A 23,583-nucleotide genomic window follows, 5' to 3' on the forward strand; every position below is an offset into this window, starting at 1 on the left:
ATAGCAATACGGAATAAATCGCGTCCCGTATTGGTTCAATACAGGACGGAGACAACAACCACCTGTTATTTTAGGCTAGCTTAAGCTAACGTGAATATTTACAACTCTCTTGTTGATACACTGACATTACTTACCTTCTGTCTTTCAACCATTTTGAAAAGCTTTTCTTTGTCTCTCCAACATCTTTATCCTTCCCCCTCTTCCATTTTCTGTTTTGTGCCTCGGAGTATTTTTCTGCGCCCATCTTTAGCTCCCTGTTGTCGAAGCATTACTACAATTCAAATTTAAAAGAAAAAATAAAAACGCGCCTCAGCGAGTTCTCGAAGGGCCGCTGCCCAAGCTGCCTGTATGGGAGGGGAGGGGCGCCTAATCAGTGCTGTTCCTCTGTTATTGATCATTTCATACATAAACATATGGAAGCCCTTTTCTGCCACTCTGTAAAACCCCCCCCCAAAAAACAGAGTTTTTTAACAGAGTGGCGGAAACGGGCTTCCATAGTTAAGTACATAAAATGCTGACTAGAAAAACATTTCCCCACATCGCTGTTGCGCCCCCTCAAGTGCAGCGCCCCTATGCACTGCATACACACTTTTTGCGCCACTGCCAAAGGTTATGCCTTTTGATTGGTCAAACCCACGGAACATCTGTTGCCTCAACAGACTTCAGGAAAAAGATTTAGTTAATTATTAGCAAGGTGTTGTGAATATTTAAGGCTTGGATCATCACAGAAATCACAAAAGGCAGCCTGCAAAATGTAATGCTGAGAATGGAGCTCTCCACAGCACAGCTTCAACAAGACAATGACAATGAAATTATTTCACAATTAAATCAAACAGAATCACAAATATCAGATGCAGGGAATCTCTCAGACAATCAACAAACCTGTACACAGGACATCAATACAGTGCTGACAGAGATGAACGCCTCATTGGCAGGACTGAAAGTTGGTATGGAGCATCTACAGAAAGATAATGAAGGTATGTTAACTACGACAAGCAAGACTTCTAGAGATCACTGGTGAATGAAACTGAAGTGTTTATATTCAAATAGTCACATTTCAATGTTTTTCATTTTGCTCCTCCAACAGCTAAGACAAAAGAACTGGACTTGCTAAAAAAACAATACCAAGGTATTTATAAGACAACAAATAAACCCCAAATGTTGTCAGAAAATTACAACATTTAGCATAAGAAGGACATTATATATTGTTTATAACTCATATCAATTGTCTCTTAGGTTTTTACAATTTTAGAGCAAGTCACAAAAGTAAGAAATCTTGAATAGCAGTGCAAAGGCACTCACAGCTTTAACATTACATGATTTTATGTAATAAATGACACACTAAAACATTTTTTTCTAAAATGTTTAGAAACAAACAAGGCAGATTTATTTAAACAAGTTTCTATTCTATTCAGAAGTTAATAGAATAGAAAAATTTGTCACCAAAGATATCAGAAATTTATCTTCAACTGGTCTCTAAACACTTACAAAAACTCCACAAGACATAACTACTGCTTTCTCTGTGTCAGCAAAACAAGTGGCTTTCTCCGCCTCAGTGTTCACTGGAGGTGCTCAAGGATATGTAGGTCCATTTGACACAGAAACAGTTCTGGTCTTCAGAAATGTTTTAACAAATATTGGGAATGCCTACAACCCACACACAGGTACACAGATTTATGTATTCATCTCTAATGAGTTGCTTTCCTTCAAAAGCCTGACAAAAATCTAATTAATGACTCACTAATCCCACCAATAATTATACACATTTTTTACAGGAACTTTTTCTGCACCCGTCAGAGGAGTCTATCATTTTGAGTTCTACCTGCATGGCCATGGACATAAGTCACATCCTACAGCTGCTACGTTGGTCAAGAATTGGCAGCAGCAAATTGTCACTGCTTTTGAAGGGCAACCTTCCAATTCTGTTAATCCTGCTAATGGTGTGATTTTACTTTTACAGTGTGGAGATGTTGTTTTTGTGCGTCTCTGGCGGAACGCAAGGATTTATGACACTTGTAATAATCATACAACCTTCAGTGGCTATCTGCTTTTCCCCATGTGAGCAGGACACTTATCTCATTTTTTTTGGGCAATCAGGTTTTATTTTTGTGACTCATAATCAAACTTTGCAGAAGGTTGCATTTTTACATAATGTTTTGATGATGTTAAAATATAAAATATTGACAGCCGAATTTGCTGGTTTGGTCAGTACAGTACTGGGTTAGACCCATGATCAGCTTTATATCAGCAAGTCCAAGTGTTTGTAATTTTACTAATTAAGAAAAGTAAAATCAAATCTTTAAAAAGATAGTCTATTTCAGCTATTATTTTCTTTAAAAGCATTTGAGTGAATGCCTAATTTGGAACGTACTGTAAATGCAGTAACTTACAATATGTCGTGATGAGATTGTTTGTTCTAATTGTAATAATTAATTGTTATATTTTCATTTGCTGAAAGCTGAAAAGCATCATAATTAACATAAATAAAGGTGTTTCAAACTATTACATTCCAATAAAAATGTTAATGAACCTTTCACTCACATCTTTGTTAAGCTTTGCATCAAGTAACAGATGGGTAGAGGTTTTATTGCCAGGGTTCAAAATACCAAACAACAAAGAAGAGCAAAAGGTACCAATTTGTCCTAAATTTGTTGAAATAGTAACCATGGGGAAAAAGAACGACGGTCTCACAATGTTTTTGAATTTTTCTCTTCTTCACCTGATCAACATCAGACTTTGAAAATGAGTGTGTTCATCATAAACTGAAAATGTTTCCATTGTGCTTAAATACATGATTGTTGGGTTTTTGCTTTATTTGTTATGGGGTTACAACTAAACATAATAATAATAATAATAATAATAATGTTACTGTGACACCAAATAAGGCTAATTTACAAATTAATTGGACAGCAACGCTTTGTAAGAAGAATATATTTTTTAAATATTTTTCCTTTCTTTGCTCTGTTTTCCATGGGATGGATATAGTGTGCAATGTTAGATTCAAAGTGTAAGGTATTTTTCTTATTAAAATAAATCTATGGAATGCCATCATCTGTTCATCTTACAATGTGTACTTTTTTCTGTTTGTGTATAAATGTGTTTAAACAATATTGCTGATGCAGTACAAAATTCAAGCTTGTTCAATAACGGGATATAGTGTTTCTGATTAATTTGTTTGAGGGGTTTGGATTTAACTAAAAGTGTGCGGAGTTAAGTTTTGGAGTGGAATGACAGTGACTTAGCAGTGCAGATAACAACTCGTTTCTCTGACAAAATAAAGAAGAGAAAACTGGTGAAGCTGGTCAGAATTCTGAGCTGCAGTTTTGCACCAACAGTGTAAAACACCAGAACTTCATAATATTAGCTTGGTGTGATGTGAATTTTATTTTTCGTTATTTTTCTTTATGTTTCTACCAGGCGGTTTAAAGCCGCTGCTGACGGGATCTGGGCTGGAGGTTCGCGGCTGTAAATAGAAGTTATTACAGAACCTCAAGTGTTAAAGGAAGATTCGGCCCATTTAGAGTTCACAAAATAAACATCAGAGAAAATATTGTAGCAATAAATAGAACCACAGCAAAAAGCCAAACATGCCACAATGAAATGAATCAAAATGTCTCCAAAGCATCAGCGGACTTATAGGGGCCACCAGGGGATTCCAGGTAGATTCCAGAGATGCGCATCGCAGCAGCTGTTCATGCAGGGCCGGCCCAAGGTAATATGGGGCCTTAGACAGAACCCTCCCCTCCCTCCGGAACCCGTCCTACTAAGAACCTCAGCATCACTAACATGTTTAAATATAGATAAGGTGAATCTGTGAGAGGGAGACCAGGTTTATTGGCAGAGTTTAAAATCAATCACTGATTATTGGTTATTTGCTGTGATGTATTTGTGAACAAACCCAATTCAAACACAAAGATTACACCATATTGTAGCCATGGTAACACAACAATCAAACTATCAAGATGATTCTTTAAACTTATACAAATTAAACGTCCTAATTAAATCCTAAATGTACTATTTATTTTTCTCATTTGAATTTATTAAATAAAATGTAATAACATTGTCATTCTCTATAAATGATGCTACAGGTTTAGATCTATGGTCTGTGTTACAATTAAACCATTTCTAGGGGCCCCTGAATGTCTGGAGGCCCCTGAATGGCCCCTACCAGCAGCTACTGAGTTTTTTATGCCTTTTTATCCCAGTCTTATAATTCTAGATCTCAGAGATGCTAACATCAAACTATTATATAGAGCTAACCCCTTTGAGTTTTTGGATCTATAAATCAGTCTGCAGCCAGGTTGTTCTAGAGGTTAGATAGATATTATTAGGGCTTCATTAGCAAAATAGCAGCAATTTTGCTTATTTCATAACTTAACCATAACCAGAGTTATGGTCTCCTCTGGTCTGTTTAACGGCTACAGTCTCAGATCAGCTCAGTCCTCCAGGACTGTCAGCAGCAGAAACAGAAACTTTATACTTGTTGGGGAAAATATAGACTATATTTGCTTTGCATTTCCCCACATGATGGCAATGATATAGTAGGATAGAATTAAATTCTTGATTAATATGGGTTGTTGCTATGTTGTTGTACGGAGTTTTTGTTCAATGTGCCCTTTTTTAAATTTGAGCCCCCGCCCCTCCATAGGTCTCTGCACAGCCCTGCACACGCAGGTCAGTACATGCACACAGAAACGACAAACAATGTTCAAAGTCTAATGTTTTATTACAATCCGGTCAAGTGATAATCAGCTATTGTCAGAGAAACTATTTAAGGGTTAGATTAAGGCAGAAAGCACAAAGTAGACCACCAGGGACAGACTGAAAATGGAGCTGTCGAAGGTTGCAACTTCAACGTCTCCATCTTGTGTGGACACAGCTCAGCTTGAGGCACATTTAAGGCAAACTGGATCACAGGTAGGAGACACAAAAAACCTCACAAATAATCAGCAAACCTGTACACAGGACATCAATACCGTGCTGAGAGAGATGAGCGCATCGTTGGCCGGACTGAAGGTTGACATGGAGTACGTAAAGAAAGATAATGAAGGTATGAAGCTCCAGTAGATGTAAATCCTTAGGAATCACTGCTTTGAATAATATATTGTTATATGTATATGTTATATTGTTAATGTAAAAAAAATATATTAATGTTCACTATTCACCACAACAGCCAAGGCGCTACAACTTCACTTCCAGAAGGAGGAGTTGGAGAAGCTAAAACAACAGAACCAAAGTATGAAACAAAGAAAAAAAAAATATTGAAGTAAAACACTAAAAATTTAAGTTCAGAATTATTTTAAATTTTTATGTTGAATAGTTTCAGTTTAAAAAATGTTTTAACAATGCAAACATTAGGCAAAAATCTGTACAATGTGTTAATATCAGTGACGTGCGGTGAGGTTCATAGCTGGTGAAGCAAATCAGGTATACAAATATAGACCCTGTGCATGTCTCTTACTCTGTAGTTGTGAAGTCACAATGTCTGGGATCATGAGCGCCCCCTGCCATGAGGCAAGAGAACTGCCTGCCTCACCTCGAATTTGTTTTCTGCCGTTTATGATCGCTTCTCCGCACACAAAACACGTTACACACAGTTGGTGACAAAAAAAACAAAACACTGTACACTATATGCATAAGTTAAATTATGGAAAATCAGTTCATATATTAAATGATTTTACCATTTTAATAGTGACGTACAGACAGGAGGAACATGCTCTGGCAGCCACCGGCTTCACTTCCAAGCATTTGAATGGGAAATTTTGACTATTCCGCGATTTTGAAGAAAAAATAACGAAAATTGGTTAAGTTAAATGAAAAATAAATACTTTATAGTACAGAACACACAGTGAATATAGAAATATAAATTATGTTATCATTATATATTATTTTTCCATGAAAACAGATAGGGATAGGGATAGGGTTAGGGGTAGTGCTAGGGTTAAGGTAAGCTTAACCCTAGCACTACCCTACCTTTTAGGCTCTGCCTCACCTGCCTCCCCTGACCGCACGTCACTGTTTAATATTGTTATATTGGCTAACTTTAACTAAGTTAAATGTTACTGTAAAGTTTGTTCTCTTCAATTCTTCAGTCAAGGAAAGAGAGTTGCAGGTCCAGAAGAAAAAGTTGGACAAGCTAAAACAACAGCACCAAGGTATTTAGATAACGATAAACTGACTTACAAAATGGAATAACAGATTCAATTAGGAAATCATCTTGTTTTATCATCTTTGTGTCACCTACCAATTTCTCTCATCTCAATCCCAATCATATAACCAACTTAATCAATTATGTTGGTTCAACTTAATTGTATAGATTCAAGTAGTAACAAGTAATTCAATTAAGCTGATTAACCTTAATAAATTAAGTTGTTTTAACTTGACGAATTTATGTCAGTTTTACTCAAATCATTTAGTTTACTTCAAATAAAAAGATATGGAAGATCTCTCTTTTAAAAGAGTCTGTTGGCTCAGGCAGCCTTTATTAACATTAACAGTAGTTAAACATTACAGTGAGTAATGACAGAGGGGGAAAACAGCAAAGGTCATCAGGCCTTAACCGAACCTGCGTTGGCTGCGTTGAGTGAGTTGTGCTCTTCCCTGGACCACCACATCACGCTGGATGATACAGGATCTGTCCCTGTCATGAACTTGCATCATGACATCAGACTTAGGATACTTAATTTGAAACAATTAACTTCAATGGTGCCGTTGTACAAAATGTATTTTTAGAGTACGCTTCTTAGAATGCACTCTAAAGAGTATTTTTGATACAATTAAGTTCAATGTTGTGTTCATATCTAAGTCTGATGTCATGATGCAAGCTTCAGATCCTGTATCATCCTGTATCATCCTGTATCATCCAGCGTGCTGTGGTGGTGCAGGGGTATTCTGTCTAACTACTCTCAAGTAAAGGCTGCCTGAGCCTAAAAGAGAGATCCTTCTTTATTTGAAGTTCGGTAAACTAAATAGTTTGAGTAAGACTGACTTAAATTTGTCAAGTTAAACCAACTTATTGAATTCAGTTTTTTAAAAAATTATAAATTGAGTTGGATAAACTTAATGAATTTAGTTAGATGATCATAATATATTGAGTTGGATAAAGTTAGTAAATTGAGTTGGGTACTCAATTTCCTAAGTTAACTTGAGTTGGTTAAACTTAATAAATTAAGTTGGATAAACTTAATTTAATTAGTTGTTACCAATCAAAGCAATTCAATTAAGTTGGTTCAACTCATTTCTTTTTAGAGTGCACAATTACATTATTTTATTTGCATGATTTCAGCTCAGGCAGAGGAACTAATCAGTGTGAAAGTCAAGACAAACAACACTGAAAACGAAGTGGAGAATCTGAGGAGAGAAGGAGAAGGTTTGTGAATTTAAAAATAAACTCACTGTTGCAACAATCCTATCAATCACCAAAGATGATTTTAAAAACTGAAGTTCATCATGTTTTAAATTGTTTGGATACTAATAAGTTTTAAATGATTTCAAGATTTAATTTGATCTTGATAAAGAAGAAGAGAGACTTAAATGTTATGAATATAACATGGACTAATGTGGATTCTGTCAAATGTTTTTCAAAAACAAATTATTGTTTAGATCATAAGTAACTATTAAAACCTAATAAACTTAAGTTTTGACCTCACAGTGAATCGAGTGGCTTTCTCAGCCTCCTTGATGGACTCAGGTGGTGGAGACGTTGGACCATTTAATGCACAGACGGATCTGGTCTTCAAACGTGTTATTGCAAACATCGGAAATGCATACAACCCAAATACAGGTACCAGAATTTTTACATTATGATTGGTATTATTTATGGAAACTATAAAATTGAACTAAAACATAAAAATGTGTTCCCCAGGGTTTTTTATTGCACCAGTGAGAGGAGTCTACCACTTTGAGTTTTTTATCTTTGGACATGGACATGCTTCACACTGTTCAGGTGCTGTGCTGTTCAAAAATGGAGAACATATCGTTATCGGATATGAACATCAGGCTTCTCTCAATGTTAATGGTGGTAACAGTGCCACCTTGCTGTTAGAGGTTGGAGACGTTGTGTTTTTGCGTCAATGGCAAAACTCAAGGCTTTTTGATAACAATAATCATCACAATACCTTCAGTGGTCATTTGCTTTTCACCATGTGAGGATCAAGCAGTGCTGATTTTCTGCAAGAAGAAAATTTTCTATCACCATAACACCATGTCTGAAGTGCATACATTAAGCTACACTCTAAAAAGTATTTTTGGCTGTTGTTAATTTTATGGACTTATTTAGATCAATCTCACTTCATTCATTTGGTGTAGTGATGACAACTTACTTTTTTGCGTTCAATTAGCTTAAAAGTTAACTAACTTAAATTAACTTAATTAACTTAAAGGAACTTTTTACTTTGACTTTCTTGAAAGAATTGAGTTAAATGCCAGTTTCATATCCTATGTCTGACCAATTATGATCATCCAACTAAATTTACTAAGTTTTTAGAACTTAATTCATTAAGTGTATTTAATATTACAAATTTAAGTCACACTTACTGAAATCACTTATTTTTGTTTAATAAATAATTCAAATCTTTTTAGAAAGTCAACTCATACTTTTAAGTTGGTCCAAACTAAAAAACTAAAATATCCAAAATTACATTATCACTCACATTGTACTTAACATACAGCTAGAATTTTAATAATTTTAAATTTATGTTTTAACAAGTTACTTTTACAAAGATAGTGTACACTGAAAAAAGAAGATAGTTGAATCAAGTTAATAATTAAGAGTGGGAAGTCATGCAGCATGTGTTATCAGGCTGGAATCGAACCTGCAACAGCCACATCAAGGACTACAGTTTCCTAAAGAGTCGTTCTTAACCGCTGCACCACCACAGCAGAATGAAAGGATCTGTCCCTGGGGAAGTTTGGTCATGACATCAGCTATCAGATATGAATGCAGCATTGAACTTAATTGTTTCAAATACACTTTTTAGAGTACTTTTTAAAACTTAAAAGCTGGATGAACTTAACAAACTGAGTTGGATGATCACAATATGTTGAATTGGTTACACTTAGAACATTTAGTTGGATAAACTTAATTGAATTACTTGTTACCAGTTGAAGCAATTCAATTAAACTGGTTCAAAAAATCTCTTTTTACATTGTAGTTTAAAAACCCCCCAATGTTTTTACATTGTTAGAGGTTTTAGACATTCTGCTTCCCTGGTATTATTACATCTAACCAATTCTCAGCAGCCATGAATGTTGGATTTCTTGTTAAAAATGTTATTGTGTCTATTTTAGCAACATCAGGCATAAGAAAACCAATAATAAACGTTCACTTTTTTTTAGAAAAATTCTTTACTGGAAGAAATTTTAATGTGTTTTAATAGAATCTCTAGTGTTTAGCAACTGTTTATTTTAGAAGTAAAAATAAAGTTTATCTTTGATTGAAACATAGTTTTGTCTTTTTTCAATATCGCAGCCTAATAGGGTTGGTAATAGCATAAGGGTGGAGGTTTTAGAGCCAGGCTTCAAAATGCACAACACTAATGAAATGCAAAAGGTAGGCATTCCTCCTAAATTCATGGAAACAAACAACAGTCTCACAATATTTTTGAATTTTTCTCTTCTTCACCTGATCAACATAAGATTTTGGTGTTGATCAGGAATGAGAAAATTAGTTTGGTCATAAGGTGTTAATCAAAAACAGAAATTTCCTCCATTGCTGGGTTTTCACTATTAATAATAATAATAATAATAATCTTACTGTGACAACAAATAACGGCTAATTTACAGCCATTTACCATACAAAGTAGTTGGTTTTCCATGGGGTGGATATTTCTGTTTGAATATGCTGAGACAATAATGCTACGATACAGAGCAAAATTCTAACTTGTTCTGACAGACAATGTAATATTGTATCAGATGAATTTATTTGAGCAGTTTGGATTTAATTAAAAGGTAAATCATTGAAAGAGTCAACCAGAAGGTCATTTCCCCAAGGCAGTGTAGGTAACTGTAAAAGAGGTAAAGGCTTCACTGGTGGAACTGGAACTGAATTTAATCAGTAAAAACGGTCATTTATATTTGGTGTATCAAACATGAATGAACTCTTCACTTCCTTATGAGTCACACAAAAGATATAATGAAGAAGCAAAGATAAATTAAACTTTGCTCCCAAATCCTAGTTTATTTATTTACAATACAAAATCAAACTGTTATCAGAATGGAATAAACAAGTTGATTTTTAAGCAACATATCCATATGGGTAACACTTTATTTAAAGAGATGTACATAAGACATGTAACTGTCATAAACATGACATAACACCTGCTATGAACATGAAAGAGTCTTCATGAATAAGATTGTTGTCATGAAATGTCATTTAACAAATAAAAGTTATTTATCAGTCGATAAATAATGACATGTTATGTGGAGCAGAGCCTGGAGGATGGAGCCTGGAAGGAGTCCAGGAAGATGAGGGTGGATACGAGGAGGAGGTGAATCAAAGTCCGTGGTTGTTTGGCCGTTTCAGGGAGCTCTTGCGTGGTGATTGGCTGAGGCGGAGCAACAATCTGGTGCTGGTTGGCGTAGGTGGGAGGAGGGAAATTGAATGATGATGGTAGGCTGAAGAGAGTCCCCCAGCTTGAATTTACGTCTAGGCTACATTTAGAGTCAAGTTCAATGTTTTAAATCTTATCACTTGTACATGCCTACGCATATGCACACACACACACACACACACACACACACACACACACGCACACACACAGTTAAATATACAATTCTGTGATATTTGCCACAGAACCTTTGCTAATGACAAACAATGTCTAAAGTCCAATGTTTCAGGTCCTATTGACTGCATGTGTTGAAAAACAATTTGGTCAGGGTTACTCAGCTATTCCAAAAGAAACTATTTAAGGGTTGGATTAAGGCAGAAAACACCAAGTAGACCACCGGGGACAGACTGATAATGGAGATGTTGATGCTTTTCCATGCTTTGCTACTACTTTGTGGTCTCTCCACAGCTCAGCTTGAGCCAGACTCCAACAGTAAAATAATTTCACATGTAAGGCAAAATGGATCACAGGTAGGAGACACAGAAAACCTCACAAATAATCAGCAAACCTGTAAACAAGGCATCGATACTGTACTGAGAGAGATGAGCGCATCGTTGGCCGGACTGAAGGTTGACATGGAGTACGTAAAGAAAGATAATGAAGGTATGTGAACTAGGACAAGGAAGGCTTCCAGAAATTACTGCTGTATGAAACTGAAGTGTTTATATTCAAATAGTCACATTTCAATGTTTTTTATTTTACTCCTGCAACAGCCAAGACAAAAGAACTGGACTTGATAAAACAACAATACCAAGGTATTTATAAGGCGACATTTAGCATAAGAAGGACATTATATTGTTTATAACTAATATGAATTGTCTGTTGGGTTTTAACTATTTTAGAGCAAGTGACAAAAGTAAGAAGTCTTGAGGAGCAGTACCAAGGTATTTATAACTCTAACAATAAATCATTTTATGTAATAAATGACACACTAAAACATTTTTTTTCCCAATAAAGGTTATAGGAAAAACAAAGCAGGTTTATTTAAACAATTTTCAAAATCTCAGAAGAGAATAGAATAGAAAGTTATCAGAAATTTATCTTCAACTGGTCTCTAAACACCTACAAAAATGCCACAAGACATAACTACTGCTTTCTCTGTGTCAGCGAAACAAGTGGCTTTCTCTGCCTCAGTGTTCACTGGAGGTGCTCAAGGACATGTAGGTCCATTTGACACAGGAACAGTTCTGGTCTTCAGAAATGTTTTAATAAATATTGTGAATGTCTACAACCCACACACAGGTACACAGATTTATGTATTCATCTGAAATGAGTTGCTTTCCTTCAAAAGTCTGACAAAAATATGGTTAATGATTCACTAATACTACCAATATTTATATAAAATTTTGACAGGGATTTTTTCTGCACCCGTCAGACGAGTCTATCATTTTGAGTTCTACCTTCATGGTAGAAACAGAACCAAAGGCACTGTGTTCTGTTCATCTACTGCAGGCTACAGTGCAAAAAAGAGTTTTCAGAGGAACAGGAAGTAAGGACTTTGTTCTATGTGCAAAAATTATCAGCAAAATCAATGCATTTGTTCTTGTTCCAAAATCAATGCCGCTGCAGTGGTGTGCTTGCACGAATGACCTGCTTTTTTATGGAACTGATAGCGACTTATTTTGTGCAAAACAAAAGCTGGTTTGTTGGCTCCTGGTTCAGCAGATACTGGACCATTTTTTATTGCACCTGTGAGAGGAGCCCACCACTTTCAGTTCCACATTTATGGGCATGGGGATCCCTCTAATCCTGCAGCTGCTGCACTGATCAAGAATGGGGAAGATGTGTATTGCTTATGAACATCAGGGTTCCCATGGTGCTAATGCTGCTAATGGTGTCACTTTGCTGTAATGGTGCCACTGCCGCATTGTATTCTTGCAGCAGTGGCACCACTCAACAATATTTGATCTTACTACTTACTACCTTTAGTGGTTATCTACTTTTCACCATGTGAGCAGCAAACGTGTCTATTTTAGTCAGGTGTGAAATTACGCCTGACTAACTATCATACCTGACACTATTAACCCTGACTATACAACATCAGCAATAATTAGGCCAGTCTACTTGTTCAATACTGTCTTTACATTACATTAAATAAATGAAGTTAACTTCATGGTCCTTTTCTTAGCTCTACTTGTTTGCAGACTGTTTTTGTTCTTGACTGTAATACATACATTCTGCTCGTACAGTAACTATATTTTTATTTCTGTAACTTTGAATAATATATTTTATCTCAAGTGAAGGACTTGTATATTTGGGTGCAGTAATAATAATATGGACTTTTTCCATGTTTGATTTATGAACCTCTAGTCTGGGCAATCCCATCTCATGAACCATCTAGTCTATTCTTCGTGTCTCTGTGGTGGCCCTGTGATAAGCTTGCAACATGTTCATGTTGTGTGTATATAAATATGTATATATATCGGTGTAATGAAATAGTACCTCGACTTAGTAATTTTGAATCAAAATTACTATGCATTTATAATTGTCCTATGCAGAAAATGCTCATTAAACTTTGCTCTCCATTACAGTCTGCCTTGTTGTGTCTAAGCAGGAAGCAAGCTGTCAGTGTTATCAGATAAAACTTTGAACTCTGTGCAAGTTGTTCCAGAAAGAATGTCCTTTTAAACAGTATCCTTATAACATAATCTGTGCCATATTTGAAGGAGATTTTATTGAACAGGTTTACTTTATAGTAAACCAGTTTCCATGTCACAATGAACAAATATTTGGATGTAGCTACTAACAGCACTCTAAGAAGGTGGAAATTGTTTTTCACTTTAAGAAAGTGAAAAGTCTGAAATTACAATGGATGTGAAAGTTAGCACATCCATTGCATGTGTGTCTGAGTGAATCCACTCATCACATAATAATAATAATAATAATAATAATAATAATAATAATAACCTCAAATCTCACATATATTTTAGAGCTTTTCCTACTGAAACAAAAAGCAGGTACAAAATCATCTAAACCGCGGAAGTATGAAATGGCAAAGGGGTAAAATGTTTCGCTCTCAATATCATAAGATACTGTATATTAGATTTCTTTATTGAAAGAAGCATGGCAGAGTAAATCATGGCTTAAATATTTGTTTTTTTCTATTCACACCAACAGCTCTTTATATAGTAGTAATAAAAGGTATCTCTTTCTCTGACAGTTGTACTTTGTTTTATATAAAAATAAACATTAAAAACTTAACTTTCAAAAAATTCACTTAAAGGAACTCAAAACGCTGTCCTTGAGATGTGTAGACTTTACAATTTGGCCCCATTCTGTATGTTTTCTCTCTACTATCTGATCATAAATCATATTTTGGTGATGCTAATGTTTGCCTGTAATAGTTTTTATGTGTCAGATAAAGTGAGACAAAAGTAGGTCAGATTCTATCAACTCTGTTTCTGTTGTCGTTTTCCACTGTAATTTGTCTTATCACCTGCACGTGTTTCAGACAAAGAATTTTGTTAATTAATAGTCAGAGATCATAAATGCCCTATATAAGTCTCAGATCACTACAGAGACATTGAAAATGGAGATTAACATGTCTTTCCCATTGTTACTGCTAATTTGCGCTCTTTCCACTGCTCATTTTCAAGCAGAGTCTGACAATGAAACTATTTCACATTTAAGGCAAAATGGATCAAAGGAAGGAGACGCAGAAAATACCAACCAAAACCCGTCCACTCAGGACGCCAGTGTTGTGCTGACAGAGATTAGAGCAGGGGTGGGCAACTCCAGGCCTCGAGGGCCGGTCTCCTGCAACTTTTAGATGCATCTCTACTTCAACACACCTGAGTCAAATAATGAGGTCATTAGCAGGACTCTGGAGAACTTGACTGCACTTAGGAGGTGATTCAGTTATTGGATTCAAGTGTGTTGGACCAGGGAGACATCTAAGATTTGCAGGACACCGGCCCTTGAGGACCAGGATTGCCCACCCCTGGATTAGAGCCTCACTGGCTGGACTGAAGGTGGAAGTGAAGTACTTGCAGAGAGATAATGAAGGTATGTTTACCTTAAGAAATCACTGCTGGTGTTTATGTGGAAACAACATCAAACAACATTAAATTCAATTCCTTGTTCATTTTATTAATACAAACAGCAAAGACAAGAGAATTGGAGGAGCTTAAGAAACAGCTGAAAGGTATTTAAAGTTAACATTGACCTAATAGACAAAATGTTTTATTTGTTGAAAAATGATTTTTGCCATTTGTATATTTTGTTTTGTATTGTTTATTAGCACAAGTCATGAAATCAAGTAAACTGGAGCAAAAGAACCAAGGTATCTACTTCTAAATCCACAATGCTGCACACTGGAGACCGGAAGAATGTCGCATTGTTTCATTAAAACATAATTGTTATAATTTGGGTTTTTGCTTTCACTTTTAGCACAAGATGTAAAGATGACAGAAATGGAGCAACAGAATCAAGGTATTTTACTGTACCTATGATGTGGCCTCAGAGAGGAAAGAGATTTTAAATTTTCCTAGCACTCTTTAACAATAGATAGATGGATGGACAGACAGACAAACACCTACTTAAAGTTAAAGTCTACCTCCATGCAATAGCGCCTGTGTGACTCATAGCTATCTAGTGACGCATTTGGTCAGCATGTTAGAGTCGTTTTTCTCATGCCATAAACTCTTCAAAAGAAATTTCTGATAACATGTCTTTATATTATGTCTTATGCAGTATATTAAAGTGCCAAGTAGGACAACAAGGACAAGAATTTGATTATTTTCCCCCTCCAACAGTTGACAGGGTTTCATTGCACAAGTCATGAAAGGATTATGTTTTGAACATTTTTTGTTTGTTTTTCACTTTGACTTTCTTGCTTGCATAATTTCAGTTCAAGAAGAAGAACTGATCACCATTAAAGCCATGGCAAAAATCACTGAAAACCATGTGTATGCTCTGAAGAGGGAAGGAGAAGGTTTGTACATTCAAAAACAGAATCATTATTCATTACAGTTGCATTCATATAGGTCATGACACAGCTCTCTTTTATTAAAAACAAACAACAAAAAAAACATTTTTACCATGGTACCATTTCAGTTAATTTAAATTTTTTGTACTGCATGGTATCAACTGCTAACACTATAGCTGTGGATTCATTCTGTTTTTCTACATGGCAGTGAATCTCTCAAAGAAGAGATAAATCAGGCTGGATGTTTTATTCTGATTTGGTCAGAGGAAACCATCCCGACGACATATAAAGTTGTAAAGCTAATTTGCTGCTCAAGTCAAGCTTGTGGAAGATAAAGCAACTTTTAAGTTGTACTGCTTTGTAGTTGTAGGGATTTTTCTCTTTCCTTGAGCCTCACATCCCAGCAGGGTCAGTTTAAGAAGAACAGAAGGGTCGTGCCATCTGCTGAAAGTGTTTGCACACATTTAATACACCTTCTTCTTATTAACTAAAAAGTATTGTTGTCCCTTATTGATTATCATTTCATTTCAAAGAACACAAATATGTTTATATTTCAGCAGTGCTGAAATACAAATAATTTACTGTCTTTCAGTGAAACGAGTGGCTTTCTCAGCATCTTTATTGGACTTGGGTTCGAACACTTTTGGACCATTTAACACATTTACAACTCTGGTGTTCAGAAATGTTGTTACAAATATTGGAAATGCCTACAACCGAAACTCAGGTACTGAATTGTGTATATTTTTTCAATTTATTTTTCATTTGCATTTATCACATAAATGTTTTGACAAATATATAGCATTAACAAAATGTTCCACAGGGTTTTTTGTTGCACCAGTGAAAGGAGCCTACCACTTTGAATTCTACATATGTGGACCAGGAAGTCCTTCACATTTGGTATCTGCAGTGTTGGTGAGGAACGGAGAGCATATCTTCATTGCCACTGAAACCCAGCCTTCACATTTAGCTGCTGCTGGTAATGCTGCCACGTTACTCTTGGAGGTTGGTGACGTTGTGTTTATACGTCAGTACGAAAATTCAAGGATTTCTGACAGTCAGAATCGTCATACCACCTTCAGTGGTCACCTGCTTTTCACCATGTGAGCAGCAAACTATGTTATTTTCAACAAGCTCAGTAATATTGCAAATTGTGAATGGTGTTTTTTGTCTTGACACTTATTGTAAAGAAAATTATGTTGGTGAATTCTTTTCTTTTGAGGTTTAATATGTGGACAAAAAATACAGAAGTACTAATTGTAAAGTAGCAACAAATACTGGAAGTTCTTTGTGAAGTATGTGAAAATCCTCTATATGTAAATGTGTCAACAAAATGTCCATAAAAGTACTTTAAAACTGTTTATTGTGTCAACATCTCTTCCTTCATAATGTCCCTTCCCAACATTTCAGTTAAACATCCCAGAATCTCATTTGAAGTGCTTTTGACATGAATACTCTACACTAGATTTGATGCTGCAAAATGTTTGCAAGTGAATCCAAAATGTACATCTCTAAATTCAGAATGTTCCAGCCATGGTCAAGATTTGTGCCGCTCATATTTAAAACTACTTTTTCCTGTTCCGTGGAGTGTTTTGGGTGATGCCTTTAAATTCAGCCGTACTGTTGCATCATCTTCATGTCTTGATTTATTTTTAAAATATGTATATATGTGTGTGTTTTGACAGTATGGTCTAAGTGTAGTATTGTTTTATTGAAATAAATATGTGGAATGCCATCATCAGCTCATCTTATAATGTGTACTTTTTCTGTTTGTGTATAAATATGTGCAAGCAGTAGTGCTGTGATGCAGGGCAAATTTCAAACTTATTCTGACTATAAAGTAATGGATGATATGGTACCTGATCAATTTGATACATCAGTTTGGACTCAATTAAATGGCCAATCAGAGAAAGAAGTCAACCAAAAGGCCCTTTCCCCAGAGCAGCGTAAAGACCTTTGAAAACGGAAAATCCACTCACCGCTTTAGTGATGGAGGTTGAACCATATTTCATCAGTAAATGAGGTCACTGATGTTTGGTGATCAAACATTTTGATGTTTGATGTTTTCATTTCCTTACATCACACAGACAATATATTGAGGAAGCAAATGCAAGTTAAACTTTGCTCCCTAATCCTGGTTTATTCATTTACAATAAGAAATCAAACTCTTATCAGAAACATAATCTGTATGTTAATCAACATTATATATACAGTATATAATCTATATAATGTGTATTATCCCTCCAAAATCCCTCCCTTGTTTTAAAATGTTTATTTTATTTTTATTTTTAGAAGATGGTGTCTAGCATGTCAGTTTGTGTTTGATGGTTGCAAGCTCAATTTCAAATGACAAATCCAAAGATAAAATTGCGATCTTATAGAGTAGTAAAAAAACATCTTGTAATGATTTCCTGGCCAATCGCAGATAAAGAAAAGATATTTTAGACGTGAATCAGCTTCAACGCCTCAATCGTGAACTGCAAGGCCTTAAGGCTCGAGAAAAGAGAAGATGTTTCTATTTCTTTTGCTAGTCTTTTCTTTTTCAACAGTTCAGCTTCAAGGACAGAATGAGCCTAAAGGTGCTGAACATTTAAAGCAACTTGACTCACCAGGTACAGAACCAAGAACTGTTTCTACCCTCCAGCAAGTCTGTTCAAATGACATCCATGCTGTCCTAAGAGAGGTGAGTGCATCAGTTGCAGGACTGAAGGTGGGAATGGAGTATTTACAAAAAGAAAATGGTTTGTTCAAGTTCTGGTTGTCATAACACTGGATCAAACTCATAACCGTCTCAAGAGCTGTTGCACACAAAAATATTTTTCCTCTTCAGTGAAACAAGTGGCATTCTCAGCCTCCTTAATGGCCTCAGGTGGAGGGGACATTGGACCTTTCAATGCATACACGTCTTTGATCTTCAGAAATGTTGTCTCAAATGTTGGGAATGCCTACAACCCAAATACAGGTATTGCAATTTTATTAACAAAACACTTTATTTATGCAATATTAACATTAGAGTGGACTGAATTACTGGTTTTAAAATAAAATACAATTTCCTACAGGGTTTTTCACTGCTCCAGTGAGAGGTGTGTACCACTTTAATTACCACATCTATGGACATGGACATCCTTCACATGGTTCCGGTGCTGTGCTGGTCAAGAATGGAGAGTACATTTTTATGGCATATGAACATCAGACTACACTCGGCGCTAACTCTGCTAACACTGTCACGTTCCTGTTAGAAGGTGGAGACGTTGTATATTTGCTTCAAAGGGCTCATACAAGGATTTTTGATGATCAGTTGCATTATACCACATTCAGTGGTCTTCTACTTTTTCCTTTGTGCAATGATGCATGCTAAGTGATTTGTAGTAGGGTTATAGTTCTTTTGTGTGAATGTACACAAAAGATAAACATACTGCTCAGACGACAAAATGGCACAAATAAAATGTAAATTTACTTCGCAAAGGGGGCAGTAGTATTAAGATTAAATTTCCATAAGGTATTTTTTGCAGATAACTTTTATATCATCAGAATGACAAAATATTAATCTTAAACCATATACACCAAAGTATAACTCACACTATAACAGTGGGATTTTTGTACTGTTTACTGTATGTATGACTTGATTTGATTTGATTGAATTTGAAATAAACTGCATTAATATTGATTGAATAAAAAAATTGTAAAATGGGCTGAGTTTCTCAAAGGTTACACTGATCTGGAGGGAAGGCTGATCTGTGCACAAGTATGAGGAATACACATAACCTTCACTTTAAAGCAAGACTGACATGTTTGAACTAAACTTTTAAAAGTGAAAACCGTACTGACAGTGCTATTAAATACTCAGTAGCTCAGTTAATCCTTTGGTGAAACCATTCGAACAAAACAAGTTGTCTCAGACAAGTAACATATCTGGAGAGCAGGTATGTAAAAGCAGGACACTTTTATATTAATTTCCAGTACATAATAACTTTGACATTGGAAGCACGTCAGAAGCAACTTACACAACTCAAAAACCTGACAAGAATTAGCAATCTACAGAATATATTTCATTTCCTGACCTTTTGACCCACATAAGGGGAGAATTTCTCAAAACCTTCGCGTGCATTGCAAGATAGGAAATGGTGACACAGCAGCTTTTTAAATAAACGTAAAGGACAATAACCAGGGACTAAAAATGTGCCAAACAATTGGTCAGCCTGTGAACAACTCCTTAGCCTGTGAAGAAGAAATAGCTAGCATGCAAACAGAGCAGGTCATAAAGACTGTTAACTCTTATAGCTACATTTGCTTCCAACCATAAAAAAATATACAACTCTACAAAAGTGTGGCTGGATTTTTAGGAAAACAATTATGACCAGCTCAGGCTTAAAAATATTAGTGCTTAGATGATCTAACTTTATTAGGTACTTCTGCAATATGACATTTATTTTTAAATCAGTTTACCTTTGAATCAAAAATAATTAAATTAAAGAATTTTATAAAGTCCCTTGTCCGAGTAGTTTATCAGCTACTTTTAGGAATCTAGAATTAAATGCATCACAAATCGTAAAAAGCACACAGGTTTTATTGCATATCAATTTCATGTATAAATTCTTCATAGCATTGGAAAGATTACATTTGGTATACATTGCTATTCTACAGAATTAACATCAGAGTCATATCTTTTCAATGAAATTTCTCTAAAGTACATCTGCCATAATCACAAGCATCAAAAGAACTGCAATTCCAGAATTGTTCAATATTATTCTACAATCCTTTATTGTTTTTCATTAGGTCTTCTCCCGTGAGTCGTTTCTATGTCTTTCAGAACCTGCCCACACATCTGCCAGGCAGTCAGAACTTGAAGTCAAACCTACTAGTCTAAACACATGTACAATAAGTGCATCTACAATTTTTTTTCTCTTACTTTTTTTTTTTCTGTTTTTGAATTGATACACATTTCACAAATGGACATCATTATGACTGCTAAACACGTCATGCACGATAACTTTTTTTTTTTCCTTTGTTTTCAATAAACATAACAGAGGCGATATACAACTCAGATTTTAAACAAAACAAGCACCATCCATTAAAACCCATATTTTTCAAAGGTTTTTTTTTTTTTTCTTCTTCAGACAAATGCACCATTGTTTTTCATTCTTTAAAATACTATACAGTTAAAAAGAAACCGTGTATTTTATTTTATTTTTTTTGACTTTCTTCTGTAACAGTTGGGCAAAGAGCAACCATGTATTATTACGCTGAAAAAAAAAAAAAAAAAATTTCAGTGACCAGAACATTTTGTGAAGTTGCCAAAATGGAATACTTCAACGCTTTCAATTCAGTTGCTTCGCACAGCGCGTGATTATTACAGTAGTCCATGACATGAATAACTACACATAGTCAACCTAAAACCTTAGTGACCCAAGTCTTTACATTTTCTAAGCACAAATTGAAAAATAATGTGTTTACAATGAATGGAATTTCATTCAGTAGAATTATATATATATGTATATATAAAAGAGACTTTAGTCTTAAGAAAATGAGATGACGCAGCAGTCCTAGCATCACACTACCACCTGCTGTTGTGAATAAAAATTACAGTGCTTTAGTTTTATTCTCGTCTCTCCTTGTTGAGTCCAGCTGGCTCATCTATTAAAAGTCCAAATCAGCTTTAAAAAAAATGGATCTGGAATCTAAGTTCAACCAAAAGACCAAACTATATCCAGTTGATGGTCTGGTCCCAGTTGCTTTAAGTGCTTGTTAGAAAAAAAAAACAAAAAAGAAAAACAGCATCAGGCCTGATTATGAAAGTCTAGAAGGGATGGGAAGTGATCCATAAGGCTAAAACCCAGCAGCCTTCAAGTACCGACTGTAAATGTGTTCTGCTGTCTATGACACAGCCGTCTTCGCAGACTTAACAGAATTGGGTCTCAAAGCAATTAACACGGAGTTTAACAAGTCTGACCAACAAACTTCAGGATGACCACTCTGTTCTTTAACAATCATGAGTCAAATCTCTTCATATATAATCTGAGAACCTGTCACCTTCATGCCGTTTTGACTGGGTGCTGTGAGAATTTCCGACCAGACAACTAACCTGAGACAAAATCGTTTTTAAGATGACAACTTGCAGGCTACGCTACAAGCGATGCATGCCAAAAAAAAAAGAAAAAAAGAATATAACATGAGCCGGAAGAAATCCAGATTCAGTAATGATAACGTAATGCCCTTTAACTGACATTCAACATGATATTTGTACAATTATGCCACTAGGCAGAGAGGGAAAGAAAACAGCATATTGAGTTAACTGTTAAAGTGAAACAATTAAAGGAAAACCAGGGTTAACCTGCCCACTATGTTCCAATGCCAAACAGGACTCTAAAACTAACTACACTTGCATTTAACTATAAATAATAACAATAAAAAAAACCAAACAACTAATTAACTCGTGGGGTCTTTTAATTTTGGCACACTAATCCGTCAAAACCAGAGATTCAGAATCTCCCCCTGTGCTTTGACATTCAATCCATTTTCCTTCTTCAAGAAAAACAGGGATGGAAAGACCTTTTTTGTTTCTTCATTTTCTCTTCTTGAGTCTCAACAAAACAACATAGAAATAAATACATGCACACACTTTTGAATTTAAACATATAATGTTATTAGGGAAAAAGAAACGTGACAGCAAATGTGAGGCCTCTTGGAAATGAAATGATTGTCAAAGAAAAAAAAAAGACTTCTAGCGGTTATTTGGCACATACCACTCTGAATATGAACGTCTAGGCTATTATCATTTTTACATCATATGACAGCAAATTTGGTCCTTCTCTAAAAGTAATTAAATTAATAGTTGAGTACTCTTGTGCCTAAAGAGAAGCAATACTGCAGTATCTATAGTAAAGAAAGTAAATACATTTAATTGATGATGCAATAAACAAAACAGTAAAACACACTCTTTTTTTGTATAATTTAAGTTTTAACATGAACAAATTTAGTAGCCAATTTTAATAGTTATTGGCCCACATAGCTCATTACATCATCACATTTGAACGTTGGACATCATTCTCCATGTAATCAGTGAAAAATCAACAGTCTGCTGGTTCTGAGGATTCGTTTATTTTGTCTGGTGCTTTTGATTCTGAAATTAAATAAAAATGTAAAAAAAAAAAAAAAAAACAACAACAAAAATGAACAAGATTAGTCGCCATGACTGGTGGAGGAAAAAAAAAAAGAAAACCTGGAGAGAATCACACACAAGTCCTCTATTTCTGCTGAAACAGTGCCACCTGGTGGACATGCAGTGCCAGTGCTGCAATGCTTGCGTCGGGCATTGTGCACAGACTTTAGAGACATTATCAGTTCAGTAAGTGTCTTTTAGGGAGCCGTTTTACAGGGTGACTGTGATGCTGCAGGGAGCATTGTGCACTGGGGGGGAGGATCAGAGTGACACAGAGTTTCAATGCTCTGGAGAAGCATTCATCATGTCCTTCACATCAACAGGAGCTTAGCAGTGCTTTCTCTTAGACAGTCTTGCAGGACACCTCACAAGGGGACACGTCCCCCCCACCCCTTCTCCTCCTCCATCGTACTCGCACAAACACATAACATGTGAACACAGGCGTAGCCGCGCAAACTCGTCCGCTCTGCCTTGAATGTGTGTGACAATGAAATCCTTTACGGCCTTCTCGCCTTCCCGATGTCCAGCCGGTCTCTCGTTTCTGTCCATTTGTGAGACTAAATGTTCCCCCTACTTTTCCTTCCGTCTTTCCTAGGCCTCACTTTGCCTAGATATGGTTGAGTGGGTGAAAGCTGCTCGTCTCAGACGGTCCGCTTCCCATGCTCAGCCAAGCGTCCAGAGAGTTCTGAGAGGGTGCGTGCAAAGGGTTGTTCTCCGAGAGAGACAGCATCATTGCATAAGCCTGCAAAGGAACAACAGTTGGACGTCAATTAAGAGAAAATCTGCAAGGTTCACCTATATGCACATATTTAGCAATCTCTCTCTTTCCCATATAGTTTCTCATTTCCAGTGATTGTGTTTGACATTCATGAAATAATATCAAAGCGTATAAT

The 23,583-nt window shown here is 35.7% G+C and overlaps 3 protein-coding genes across 11 annotated transcripts in view; 2 read left to right on the forward strand and 1 right to left on the reverse strand.

Annotated features, from left to right (window-relative positions):
* LOC114146250 (heavy metal-binding protein HIP-like) overlaps positions 1-16,761 on the forward strand; it is an 80,544-nt gene extending 63,783 nt beyond the window's left edge. For both annotated transcript variants that reach the window (XM_028020165.1, XM_028020176.1), the window contains 6 exons: positions 11,016-11,210; positions 11,321-11,362; positions 11,450-11,491; positions 15,457-15,540; positions 16,127-16,258; positions 16,355-16,761. In XM_028020165.1, the coding sequence (XP_027875966.1) occupies positions 11,016-11,210; positions 11,321-11,362; positions 11,450-11,491; positions 15,457-15,540; positions 16,127-16,258; positions 16,355-16,638 (779 nt within the window). In that variant the 3' untranslated portion in view covers positions 16,639-16,761. The remainder of the gene's footprint in view (positions 1-11,015; positions 11,211-11,320; positions 11,363-11,449; positions 11,492-15,456; positions 15,541-16,126; positions 16,259-16,354) is intronic.
* LOC114146281 (complement C1q-like protein 2) lies at positions 872-8,579 on the forward strand. The gene is made up of 5 exons (XM_028020229.1): positions 872-977; positions 1,088-1,129; positions 7,286-7,369; positions 7,652-7,783; positions 7,865-8,579. Exons 1-5 carry the CDS (start codon positions 917-919, stop codon positions 8,146-8,148), a joined length of 603 nt encoding a protein of 200 aa, XP_027876030.1. The 5' UTR covers positions 872-916; the 3' UTR covers positions 8,149-8,579.
* Positions 16,762-20,080: 3,319 nt separating the features above from the next.
* prdm16 (PR domain containing 16) overlaps positions 20,081-23,583 on the reverse strand; it is a 208,809-nt gene continuing 205,306 nt past the window's right edge. For 7 of the 8 annotated variants that reach the window (XM_028020349.1, XM_028020326.1, XM_028020323.1 and 4 more), the window contains one exon: positions 20,081-23,432. In XM_028020349.1, coding sequence (XP_027876150.1) covers positions 23,298-23,432 — 135 coding nt within the window. In that variant the 3' untranslated portion in view covers positions 20,081-23,297. The remainder of the gene's footprint in view (positions 23,433-23,583) is intronic. The other variant, XM_028020335.1, reaches the window with a different exon arrangement.

The sequence above is a fragment of the Xiphophorus couchianus genome, chromosome 1, assembly GCF_001444195.1.
Source record: "Xiphophorus couchianus chromosome 1, X_couchianus-1.0, whole genome shotgun sequence".
NCBI classification, from domain to species: Eukaryota; Metazoa; Chordata; class Actinopteri; order Cyprinodontiformes; family Poeciliidae; genus Xiphophorus; species Xiphophorus couchianus.